The 13,345-nt window shown below is 44.3% G+C and overlaps 1 protein-coding gene across 1 annotated transcript; it reads right to left on the bottom strand.

Annotated features, from left to right (window-relative positions):
- Positions 1 to 276: 276 nt before the first annotated feature.
- On the bottom strand, positions 277 to 8,834 carry LOC116677355 (keratin, type I cytoskeletal 13). The gene is made up of 7 exons (XM_032507911.1): positions 8,299 to 8,834; positions 5,969 to 6,051; positions 4,939 to 5,095; positions 4,071 to 4,232; positions 2,237 to 2,362; positions 1,401 to 1,621; positions 277 to 417 (listed from the first exon to the last, which is right to left on the bottom strand). Exons 1-7 carry the CDS (start codon positions 8,695 to 8,697, stop codon positions 318 to 320), a joined length of 1,248 nt encoding a protein of 415 aa, XP_032363802.1. The 5' UTR covers positions 8,698 to 8,834; the 3' UTR covers positions 277 to 317.
- Between the last annotated feature and the right edge of the window lie 4,511 nt (positions 8,835 to 13,345).

Below are 13,345 nucleotides of genomic sequence, written 5' to 3'. Positions count from 1 at the left end.
ACGACCATAAATTCCAAAAATAATTGTAAACTAAAGTTAATAAGTTAGTGTTACGTAGTGTTGAAAACACCAAAAAAAGTGACACAAATTGAAAAAAGTGTTGAAAAAGGGACAAAAACGTAAGAAAAAGATAGAAACATCGATAAAAAGCATCAACAAACATGTTGATTTTCAATTTTGACGGGAAGACAACCCAAGGGTTAATAACTAGACCATGTAGATATTTTGAGGAATATGAGTCAACACACATATATTAATACACAGAAAACACACAAACACTTTTCAGATCATTTTATTGTGAAGGGCGTGCTGCGGTCTCACTTCTGGATCTCGGCACTCAGCAGCTCATCGTCGCTGAATTCTTTGGTGATGATCATAACTTTACTTTTAGATGAAGATGAAGAGGCGGTGGACGCGCTGCAGGGAGACACACAAACAGTCCTGTTAGCCCCCGTTAGCTCCCGTTAGCCCCCGTTTGCCCCCGTTAGCTCCCGTTAGCCCCCGTTAGCTCCCGTTAGCTACCGTTAGCTACTGTTAGCGCCTGTTAGCTCCTGTTAGCTCCCGTTAGCTGGGACACTCAAACACACATGCATGTTCTTTCATTTGCATTACTTCTTTTGCACGATTGTGGATTTATTATCTAACACCAAACAGCTTTTCAAGTAATTCCTGGGAATTTAATCCTGAGTCTTGCTAGCGTTGTGGGTGCGCTGCCGTCTCCCCAATCCCCAACCTTACAGCAGAACGATGGAGGCGATGGGAGCGCCCCGACTAGCAAGACTCTCAGGGTTTCATCATTTAGAGAATATAGTTTACTGTCTCTGAGACAGAGGAATCACTTGAAGAGTCATTTGGTGGAAGAAATATTACACAAACACTGATATACACATGGTTTTTAAGTAATGTACTGCATCTGACAGGACAATACATACATACACATACATACACATCTGAGTCTGAGTCTGAGTCTGAGTCTAAGTCTAGAGGATTAATAAAGAGAGTCTGAGTCTAAGTCTGAGTCTAAGTCTAAGTCTGAGCCTAAGTCTGAGTCTGAGTCTAAAGGATTAATAAAGAGAGTCTAGGTCTGAGTCTGAGTCTGAGTCTAAGTCTAAGTCTGAGTCTGAGTCTAAATCTAAAGGATTAATAAAGAGAGTCTGAGTCTAAGTCTAGAGGATTAATAAAGAGAGTCTGAGTCTGAGTCTGAGTCTAGAGAGCCTGAGTCTGAGTCTGAGTCTGAGTCTGAGTCTAAAGGAATAATAAAGAGAGTCTGAGTCTAAGTCTAAGTCTGAGTCTAAGTCTAGAGGATTAATAAAGAGAGTCTGAGTCTGAGTTCGAGTCTACGTGTATTTGTGTGGTGTATCTCGGACCCCGAACCTCCCAGAATGCCCTGGTGCATTCACCTGAAGCTCTCCCCGTCCAGCAGCCTCCTGTACTCGGCGATCTCCATCTCCAGCCTGGTCTTGATGTCCAGCAGCATCTGGTACTCCAGACCCTGTCTCTCCAGGTCGGCCCGGAGGTGGGCCAGCTGTTCCTCCAGCCCCCCCACCTGCCTCTGGTACCCTGCCAGCATGTTGGCGTAGCGCCCCTGGGTGTCGGCCAGGGTGCCTTCCAGAGACTTCTTCTGCAAAGGGGACACAAACAGTGTGAGGACTTCCACATCTTTAGTTTTTCCTTCGTACTGTTTGGCTTTGCCTTCCGTTTGCACTATTCGGAATATAAAATGTAGGACTGTATATGTCGCTTATCTTCTTTATCCTTAATTGTATATATCACATATCTTTTATCTTTTATCAGAATCAGCTTTATTTGCCAGGTATGAGGACACATACGAGGAATTTCTCTTTGGAACGTCTTTGCTGAGGGCTTATTATGTGGAAGGAACACACCTAACATTGAAATTAAAGACAGCTGTTCATGCAAATACATAATATTTCTTTACATATTTCAACGAAAGAGAAGCAAAAAAAATCCAGACCAGGATGCATCCCAACAGACAGAAACCTGAGACGGTTCACTGTGTTCAGCCCGGATCCTAAATCTATTTAAAGGACTCTACTCCGTCCGATTAGACTCAGACTGTCTTTGTTAATTTGGGGGGACTCCTGCAAGGAAACTGGTATTTCCAGCAGCAGTTCCCAGCAAGAAGAATACAGTGAAGAGAGAGGAAGAGGAAGATGGTATGAAGATAGCAGGACTAACAGTTATGAGATTAAGAACGACTGAGGTAGTGGCTCACCATGCTGAGCTGGGACTGCAGCTCGATCTCCAGGCCCTGCAGCGAGCGCTTCACCTCCGTCACCTCGGAGCGGGACGACTGCAGCGTCTCCGTGCTCACGGCCACCTCCTTGTTCAGGTCCTCGGACTGCAACCACAACACAAACAAGGTCTTATTTACAATGAGTCCTCCAGTCCATACCGCTGATGGACTCCTACCCTCTGATACCTGACCCAGAAGCCTTTCACAGGTGGAGATGTTTTAGGAGATGAGCTCCACCTTGATTGTGTCCCAGAGGAGAAAACAGAACTGGAGACAAATCCCACGTGAATTGGGACAATCTGCTGTCTGTGTTGTGGTTCAGGGTTTTTTGGGGGGTTATTTTTCCCTTTTGGTCCTCCTGGGGTTTGTGTCTCAGTGTCCTCGCCAGTCTTGTGTTGTTGGTCCTGTCCTGTGTCCCCCCCCCCCCCCCCCCCCCCCCCGAGGGTCTGCATGTTCTGTTTCCTGTTTTATTTTGAAGTCTGTTTTTTGTCTTGTCTCGCCTCTAGTTCTACTTCCTGTGTCTTCCCGCTCTGGTGATTCCCTGATGTGCCCCACCTGATTCCCTGGCCTCCTGTCACCTGCCTCTCCTTACCTTAACCTCGTTACCTCGTTACCTCGTTACCTCGTTACCTGGTGTATTTAATGTCTGTGCCTCCCTTGTCTTTTGTCAGATCGGTTTGTCCTGCCAGTGTTCCCGGTCCTGGTTCCCGGTCCTCGTGATCCTGTCTGGGTTCCGGCTGTTCCTCGTGAGTTTTGGGGCTTTTAATCAATGTTTTTAAGTTTTTGTCGCTTTATTCAATGTTTGTCACTTTTTTGACATTTAACACTACGTAACATTAACCTAACATTAACTAATTATTTTTGTAATTTGTGGTTAATAAACCTGATTTATAGGAAATTATTGAGACTAAAATTAAAGGAATGGATGTTGATGTCAACTTTTACTCAATACTATTTCAAAAACACTTCCATTTGTTTTACAATACTATAAAATTGAAGACCCAAAATTAATGAAAGTAGAGATTTGTTCTTGGCAAAGAGCGTTGGAATCAATCATGTTATTTTGGGGAATTAAAAAGAACATTGATATAGGACAACATGAAGACAACATGGGGACAACATGAGGACAACATGAGGACAACATGAGGACAATACGAGGACAACATGAGGACAACATGAGGACAACATGGGGACAACATGAGGGCAACATGGGGACAACATGGGGACACCATGAGGACACCATGAGGACACCATGAGGACACCATGAGGACAACATGAGGACGACGTAAAGACAACATGGGGATGACATGGGGACAACATGAAGACGACGTGAGGACAACATGAAGACGACACGAGGACAACACACTGAGCTTTCTGTCCTCATGTAACGCAGCTGATTGGCAGGAACATTGTGACGAAGAAGTTGAATTTTGTGATATTTTTAAACCGCAGAAGTCCTTGAAACCAGTAACTGACCCTAACCCTACACAAAACATCCCCTATCCTCCCACACACACACACACACACACACACACACACACACACTCCCATACACACACCCTCCCACACACACACACACCAATCCCCAGACACACACACACACACACGTCCTCCTACACACGCACATCGTCCCCCTGACACACACACACCCTCCCACACACACACACATCCTCCCCCCCCCGCACACACCCTCCCCCCCATACTGCAGGTATATTCTACCCAGATTGGCCCATTAAATCCTGATCTTATGGATCCCACAGTGCGGTCCAGTGGGCGCCCGAGTCACCAGAAGTAATATTTGTCTATGGATCACCTTGGTCTGGAACCAGGACTCCAGCTCCTTGCGGTTCTTGTTGGCCACGGTCTCGTAGTGCTCTCTGATCCCGGCCATGACGGCGGACAGGTCCTGCTGGGGAGCGGCGTCCACCTCCACGTTCACCTGCCCCCCCACCTGGGCCTGCATGCCCAGCAGGTCCTGCAGGGAGACAAAGTCACAAGTTCATCATCAAAACACAATTCCAAGTCTTCATCATTTTAAATTCCATTCCCTGTGGAGTGATCTGAAGACTTTTACTGGTTGTCCTCTGGGACATTTTGTGGAAAACATGACTAAGTAAATGGAAAAACAAATCAGTAATCAAGATCGCCTTTGCAACTTCACGCCAAAATTTTGAAGACCGTGGCTATGAGGGGCCATCAGGGACGTAATTCACAACTACCTCAGAAACGTATGGAAATACTTTCAGATACACAATGGAAATACTTTAAGATACACCACTGAAAGTGAGATGTCACATACTATACTGAGACCTCATGCACAATATTGAAACCCTCATGTTTGTCTGCGTGTGAGCGTTTCAATGACGTGTATGAAAGCTTTTCAGTATATTGTGTGTATGTGTGTGTGTGTGTATGAAAGCTTTTCAGTATTGTGTGTGTGAGAGGATTTCCCTTTACATGAGTATATAAGTATTGTTTTTATAAGGTGACTGAAAACTACAATACAAATCAACTTGGCACCCATGTATCATGTAAGAATCAAATCGGGACCAAAGCATGTCGGCCCAGCCCTAGCAGCTTGTTAGATAAACACATCCACCAAATGTTTTGACTTCACAAACTTCAAAATGAACTCTACTGAATGAGTTTTGATCGCTGTTGTTTTTGCGTTTGGTGCCCACCTCCTCGTGGTTCCTCTTCAGCTGGATGAGTTCCTCTCTCAGCGATTCGATCTGCATCTCCAGGTCGGACCGTCCCAGGGTCAGCTCGTCCAGGACTCGCCTCAGTCCCCCGATGTCGGCCTCCACCGACTGGCGCATGGCCAGCTCGTTCTCAAACCTGCACACCCCCGACATCAAGAGTCAGACCGTCAGGAAAACCAGACCTCTTTCACTTGAAAGTGTTTTAAAGTAGTTTACGGCACCGATAATGAATATCTAATGACTAGAGAATGCAGTTTCTGAGGAAAATGCTGTGCGGCAAAACACACACATGCTCAGGTCATATTCATGCACAAATGGAGAAATGTGTGTGTGTGTGTGTGTATGTGTGGGGGGGGGGGGGGGGCAGTGCTGGACCAGCATCCTGAGCGGTTGGGGGGAGGGGTACAGTGCCTTGCTCCAGAGCACCCCGGTAGTACTTAGGAGGTGAGATGACATCATTCCTGCTACCATCTCCCATGGACTCAGCTACTGCTGCTACAGCTACCCCCCCCCACCAAAAAAATGCTATGTGTAGTGTTAAACTGTCAGGACAGTAACACGCAAAATTAGGCGTGTTCCTGTTCTCCTGACATTTCTGCTCTCATTACTCTCGTTTATAATCCCGTGTTAACTTGAAAGTGTAAAATCTTTAAATTTATAAAAGTTATGAATGATAAAAGTAATATCACGCCATTCTACACCGAGCTGAATACGCTGACGTGTGAATGAAGTTTCTATGTTGGAAAATGTGGAAGGAGATAGAGTTTAAAAAGAGGAATAAAGAACAGAACGCTAATACAATTTATAATTTAGTTATAATAGAAGCAATGCAGTCCCATGTTGAAGGGTCCTTGGTCAAGACACTGAACCCCAAGTTCCCCCCCCCCCCCCCCGATGCTGCGCAATCAGTGTGTGTGTGTGTGTGTGTGTGTGTGTGTGTGTGTGTGTGTGTGTGTGTGTAGTACACACACTTTAGACTTTAAGACTTTAAACAGCCCCTCTAACTCACTTGGTCCTGAAGTCGTCTGCAGCCAGCTTGGCGTTGTCGATGGACAGGTACAGAGATCCGTTCTCCCGGGTGGCGATGAAGATCTGGAACAGACGATAGATTTCATCATCAGGGGCCGGACTGTGTAACTGGAGATACATTACACCTCCACCTGCTCCTCCTCCAACAGATCTAAAATAAATCTAAAAATTTCCATAACTTCCTTCGGCATGAAGTATATATATATATATATATATATATATATATATATCTTGTTCTTTTATAAAATCGGTTTGATTTCACTCGTACTTTAACTATTTTTATCTATTTTATTAACTTGTATCGCTTGATTTTTAACATTCAAAGAAGAAAAGAACCCATCTGGATTTTTATTTTTTATTAGTATTCTTGCTGATCTGTATGTTTACAAGAAAGCTGCTGTAATCAAGCTGTTGCTTTGCTGCTTTCGGTCGTACATTCTGAAAATCTTTTTATAACTATTTCCATAAAATCGAATAAACATCAAAGCAAAGTCAGTTGTTTTTTAAAGTAGAAAGCAGCAGGTCCACCATGCTGGCTCCGCCTCCTGGTGTTACAGGGAACTCATTCCCTCGACCCCCCCCCCCCCAACAATCTCTATGAAGTCAACAGTGAATGTCATTTGTTATGGATCTGAACCTCATCTGTTCACATGTCCAATTACAGGAATTATTATAATTTATTATTATTAATATCATGGTATATCACATAGATAGATTTTTTATTTGTTACATATGTACAAGTACACACTGAGATGCCTTTTGTGGAGCAAGCCTCCGGGCCGCAGCAGTTTGAAGCGCCGCCACACGCTCTCCTGAAAAGGATTTATGCAGACAGCAACATGGTATACAATACATGACAACATGACAACATGACAACATGACAACATGATGCACAACACGACACACAGCTCATGTGGTCTAGAGGATGGATACCCGACCCAAGCCCGACGGGACCCGACGGGACACGACGGGCCGGGCCGGGTTTCGAACAGATTTGTAGAAAGGATGCTGGGGTTCGGGTCGGGCTCGGTCACGTCAGCGCGATAAGGCGTTGAACATTTAGAATTATAAACAGCTGATTATGGAGGTAATGGCGCTTGTTGCCCCGGGGGCATTGATGCTCATCTGGTGACATTTCCCAATGCCTTCCTACCATTGGTTAATAAAAGCGGCTTTCCTCACAAACAAACGTACATGTGTCATTAGTATGAGAAACAAATGCGATTTTAACTGTGTCGCGCTCGGGTCGGGCTCGGACAGAAAAATCCGGCCCGATCCGCACTCTAATGTGGTCACATGAAGGGATTTTTTGAGGTGGCTTGGGAGGGAAAAGAAACAAAGTATTTGTAATATGTGCTGTGTCCTGATAAATAACCTGAATGGAAATAAAACATGTACTGAGATTTAAAGGAATATTTCACCTGATCCAGGGAGGACACAGCAGCACATCCTGCTTCAAAGGAAACTTTTGGACTGATTGATTTTGATTGAGGGACTGAACAAAGGTCCGTGAGGCCGCTACCAGACGGATTTATGAGAGATAACACTGTTCAAATAAGAGTCAAATTTCCCCTCATTGTTGGAGTATCTCTTGCACGTACCGGCCCGTGGAAGGGGCAGAGGAGGCAAATGCTAGGGGCGTCGGCCGGCTGAGTGAGGGTGGGGGGGGGGGAAGCAACAGAAACAGCTAAGAAAGAGGAGAAACCAGCTGAAATCTGGCACCGGGCCCCGAGGGGCCAACCCTGAATGAAACTGGAGCCTGGTCGTGCTTCGGTTACCCCCTTTAGTTCATTGTGTAGCCGCACCTGTGTTCATCCTGCACCAGTAACACAACTACAACACAACTGCCTGCACCCGGCTGCGGGGCGTTGTCTTTGTGCCCGAGAAGATTCATCATCAAACATAAAGCTACACGGGATCTCACACTTCTGGGCATCAGTGTTTCCTGAAGCCCAACGTGCCGTCAGGAATCTGAAATGACTGGGTTATGTTCTGGATGAATGGATGAGGTGTTGGGTCTCTAAACTGTGGATCACTGTTTCCCTAAAAGCCCAAGATGACGTCCTCTAATGTCTTGTTTTGTCCACAACTCAAATATATTCAGTTTACTGTCCCAAAAGAGAGAAGAGACTAGAAAATGTTCACATTAATGAAGCTTACATCTCACAATTTTGACCTGTTTTTCATGAACAATGACCCAAACTTATGAATAGATTATCAAAATCATTGGCGATTAATTTAATGTTTGACATTTCTCACTGACTGTCCCTCTGCTGTCAGAGACAGGATCAGAACCGGAACCGGGCTCACCTTGTCCTGCAGGTCGCTGATGGTGGCCTTGAACGCAACGCAGTCGTGGCTCTCCGGTTTGGTCTTGCTCTCCAGGAACTGCCTGATCTTCAGCTCCAGGTCCCCGTTGGCCTTCTCCAGGGAGCGCACCTTGTCCAGGTAGGATGCCAGGCGGTCGTTGAGGTTCTGCATGGTCACCTTCTTGTTGTCGGAGATGTCGACGCCGTCGGCCAGGTTGAAGCCACCGCCGCCGGACCCGGCGACAGAAAACCCTGACCCGGCGGAGGAGAAGCTCCTGGGAGAGCTCATGCTGGAGATGCGGACTCCCGACCCGCCGGCGCCGCCGTACACGCTGGGGGCCCTCGCCGAGCTGAGGCGGCTCCCGCTGGAGAAGGTAACGGACCGAGCGAAGGAGGACATGGTGGAGGAGTCAGTCTGCTTGGGATGGAGACGAGAGAATGGAGTGGAGTGCAGACCCGGCTCCTTTTTATTCACACCTGGATGTGTGCAAAGGGAGGAGGGTCCAGCCCCCGAGGCATACTTCAGGGGCCACGGAGCCGGCAAACACAACAGCCTGTTGCACAATGATAACACATCTCTGTTTGTTCTGCTATCTGGAAATATCTTCCCGGTGACTCAATCACACTGGGACCCTGATGGGATCAGGTTTTATCGCAGGTTTTCCACATTTCAAAGGTCTACTGCCACTCAGCCTGGGTCCTCTGGATTCCTCTCTGTGCAGGTTCAAACCTGTCTGGTTTTCCTGAGTTGACTGTTATTTTAGACCCTGTAGGTCCACATTCAGACCCCCCCACACCCGCTCCTGCTTTTTTCTGTTGTGCAAGCAAACAATGAAATCCTTTGTGCCGACTAGTCCTTCTGCAGCTGCTACCTGAGACATGACGGAGCGGGGGACGCTGAGTTGCTTAAGAGTAATAATATTGGTGACAAACAGTAATCCCTAAAGAGTAATCCCTAAAATGGCCACATTCATCTTCATCTAACCAGAGCCACCCCCCCCCCCACAGTCCTGTCTTTAATCGGTTCCCCATGGATGTCCCCCACCAGTCCACCACACCATAAACTAACAGCGCTGAGTCATCTTTGTGTTTTAGAAGAGAATAGAAAGCCTTTATTGTCATTTTACACAGTCCAGGACCTGGGCCACGACAGTGAAGCAAAACCTTTACAGTGTTGACTCTAAATATAAAATGTAAGTAGTGCAGAAAAAAGGGGGGGGGGGGGGTGAACGTGGAGCACAGTCCTGAGAGCAACTATATCCTGTATGTATGTGTATAAGGTCGTAGAAAGGTAGAGGGTTTGTTTACACGTTATGCAAATAATATAGTTTGGTGCATTAAAAGTCCTGAGTATTAAACATTGCACTGTAATGGAATGGTTAAAAATTTATTAATTTTAATAGAATTTTATTATTTTAGCAGGGACTGGGACGTAAGGAAGACCCTGTTCCACATCTTATCTGAAAGGGAGTTTGGTTCTTTCTCTGGTGCTTGAGGCCACGCTGTCCAGGTCTGGAACAGATCCCCGTGCAGAGGACAGACCTCTACCCCTCTAACCCTCTGAGGGATGTGCATTCTTGGTGTTTTTAGTGTCCTTGGGGCGTTGTCCTGTTGAAACAGGACCCGGGGGGGGGGGGGGGGGGGCGGGGGGGACAGCCCACATATCTTCATGTTAGCTTGTTTGTGGTCGGATGCGTTCGCAGAAAGATTCCTCAGACCCACACAGCAGACCATATATATATATATATATATATATATATATATATATATATATATATATATACACAAAGCTTTACAGCAGACTCAGGTCCATACTACACATTATACAGTATAACAAGTATAAAAGGAGATTAAAACATACTAAAATCATTAAATAGGGAATGTGAGGTTCCTTTTGGAAAGACCTCCTTCAGCCAGAATATTAAAGGTAATGTATTATGGGACATACTTTGTCCCACTTTCCATAAACGTCCCACTTTGTCCTCATTCAACCCTCGTGTTGTCTTCCCTTTGACCATGAAAAACATTTTTTCCCTTTATCTCAACGTTTTTGTTGCTTTTTAAAAAGTTACTGTGTGTATTTTGGTATTTTTTGATTGATTTTGCCGCTTTTTCCAACATTTTTCACCCGTATTTCGACTTCCTTTATTTCAGGTTTTTAACAAACCCTCTGAAAACGGGTCAGACGGACCCGGAGACCACATGGAGGGCTGAGATCCAGGTCCAGGCTCAGAGCGACTGTCTGCTGTAGAAGAAGAAGGAGCAGGTTATGTAGAGCAGAATAATCCATTTTAACTTCTAATGTCCGGTCCTTGTTTTTCTTCTTTCTTTCCCTTTCTTCTTGTTTCTTCTTGTCCAACCGGCCGAGGACAGCAGATGGAAATCAGCCCTCGGGCAACAGTCTGGTTCCTGCATTGGCCTGAATTAATAAATTAAATGAAATTAAATTAAATTCCATATTTGCCTATAGGATGTACAGGCTTAATCTAGAAGTTATCTGGTTCTCTCTGTTTTAACCCTGGTGTGTCTTTTTTTATCCTTTGAATCGATGTTTTTAACTTTTTCTCATGTTTTTGTCTCTTTTTTCAACACTTTTGACGCTTTAAAAAAAAAAATGTTTGTCACTTTTCATTTAATTTTCTAGCATTGTAAAACAAAGTGAAGTGTTGTTGAAATGGTGTTGAGTAAAAGTTGACATATTCCAGTCTGAGATTATCATCAACATCCATTCCTTTAATTTTAGTCTCAATAATTCCTAATTTCTGCTTTTCTAACTCAAACATTAGGTGTAATTTCCTATAAATGAGGTTTATTGACCATAAATTCCAAAAATAACTGTAAAACTAAAGTTAATAAGTTAGTGTTACACATGCACTAATGGAGAGATGTTGGGGGGGGGGCTGCCCCTAGAAACTGCCCCGAGCAGTTGGGGGTCCGGTGTCTTGCTTCAGAGCACCTTGGCAGCACCCAAGAGGAGAACTGGCACCTCTCCAGATACCTGTCCACCTTGGTCCACTTTGGTCCATACGGGGACTTGAACCAGCAACCCTCCGGTTCCCAACCCAACCCCCTACGGACTGAGCTACATACCGCCCCCCCAAATGTGTCTGGTGTGCCTGTTTGTTTTTATTATTGTTTATGGATAGTTTTGCTGTTTTGATGTTAATATTTATTTGAACAAATGGAAAGTCAGTTTTCCAATAATTCCTAAAAAACTTATTTTTTTCCCACAAAACACAGTCACGTGACCGCGGGCTCTGGGGGTGGGGACCGGTTGGAAAGGGATCTGATTGGCTCCCGTCGCCATGTTTGAATTGTTAGGAGCCAATGAGAGCTCTTTCTAAGATGGCCGCCCAGAGACAAGATGGCGGCTTTGGGATTATTGTGATGAGACTGGACGACAGGGACACAAAGTGGTAGGTTCCTGTTGTTATTATTATTAGTTTTATATTTCTGTTCATCATCCCTGTGAATCTGAATGAATGATGATTATTTAAAAGGAAAAGGAAGTGGATCACGGAGAACTGATCTAATAAAGTACACCATGTTCATATTAAACACAAGATGTGTGTATTTTAATACTTTAAATAGGGTTTGCGTGTTGTCTCTGTAGAGCACATGTCAGCCGCCGTGCAGCTCACAGTGATTTACATAAAACATTTCAAAATAGTACAGATTAATACAAAATTAAGAAGAGTTAACCCTTGTGTCGTCTTCCCGTCAACCCTGAAAAAAAAAAAAAACACACATTTTGGTCCTTTTTTTCAACATTGTCGTCACTTTCTTTGACATTTTTGTCACTTTTCCAATGGTGCGGGTGCTTTTTTGGTGTTTTCTTCCCCAAAGTTTTTTAAAAAATATTTTATTTTTTAAAAAATATTTTATTTTTGATATTTTTAATGTTGACATTTTCAGCGCTTAAAAAAAAAAAAAAGTTCTAGTCCCAAAAGCGGGTCATCGAAATGACGGCCCATTTTGGGGACTAAACCTTTTTTTTTTTTTTGACTGAAAACAGGTCAAATTTGACCCGAGGACAACATGGGGGTTAATGCAAAAATATAAACAACTCATCCAAAACAGATTAAATATAATAATAAAATCCCCAGTGCAGTGCAGGGAATTAAACAAAGGCGTTGGCACGATTTAAAGGAGCAGAGCGTAGTTTTCGGGGAGTCCGTTCCAGATGTACGGAGCACAGGAACTGAACCCCTCATTTTAGTTCTGGTTCCGGGGATGGAGAGCAGTTCAGGGTCCCAGAATCCACCATGGCCACACCAAGACCTGATTGGCTGGGTTAGGGTCCGACCTCGAGGGGTTAAAATTACATGATTGATTCCAACGCTCTTTGCCAAGTACAAATCTCTACTTTCATTAATTTTGGGTCTTATTCAATTTTATAGCATTGTAAAACAAATAGAAGTGTTGTTGAAATAGTATTAGTGTTATATGTACGTATATATATAAAGTGGTATTGGTATTAAATATAAATAGTGTTGAGTAAAAGTTGACATATTCCAGTCTGTGATTATCATCAACATCCATTCCTTTAATTTTAGTCTCAATAATTCCTAATTTCTGCTTTTCTAACTCAAACATTAGGTATAATTTCCTATAAATGAGGTTTATTGACCATAAATTCCAAAAATAACTGTAAAACTAAAGTTAATAAGTTAGTGTTACGTAGTGTTGAAAAACGTCAAAAAAGTTTAAAACATCGATAAAAAGTCTTAAAATTGATAAAAAGCATCATGGTTGTTGAAAAAAGGGACAAAAAGCATGAAAAACCAGACGAGTCCCACAGCTCCACGTTCCCACCTCTCACACCCGTCTGGTCTGACACCTCCACTGTCCTGCTGGTCTGGGGACTGAGCCGGCGACATCCTGGTCCCAAGCCCGCTCCCTTAGTCCCCAGACCACCAGCGCCCCCAAGAGGAAGATGGAGTCCCGGACTAAGACAAGAGTACACGACTGCTTTTCACCATCAACTCGTCCTTCAGGTCCTTCAGGTCAACAGTAAAAATCAACATTTATCTTCTTTTCCATCATTT

The sequence above is a fragment of the Etheostoma spectabile genome, unplaced genomic scaffold, assembly GCF_008692095.1.
Source record: "Etheostoma spectabile isolate EspeVRDwgs_2016 unplaced genomic scaffold, UIUC_Espe_1.0 scaffold00004925, whole genome shotgun sequence".
NCBI classification, from domain to species: Eukaryota; Metazoa; Chordata; class Actinopteri; order Perciformes; family Percidae; genus Etheostoma; species Etheostoma spectabile.
This window is presented reverse-complemented; position numbering and strand designations above follow the sequence as displayed.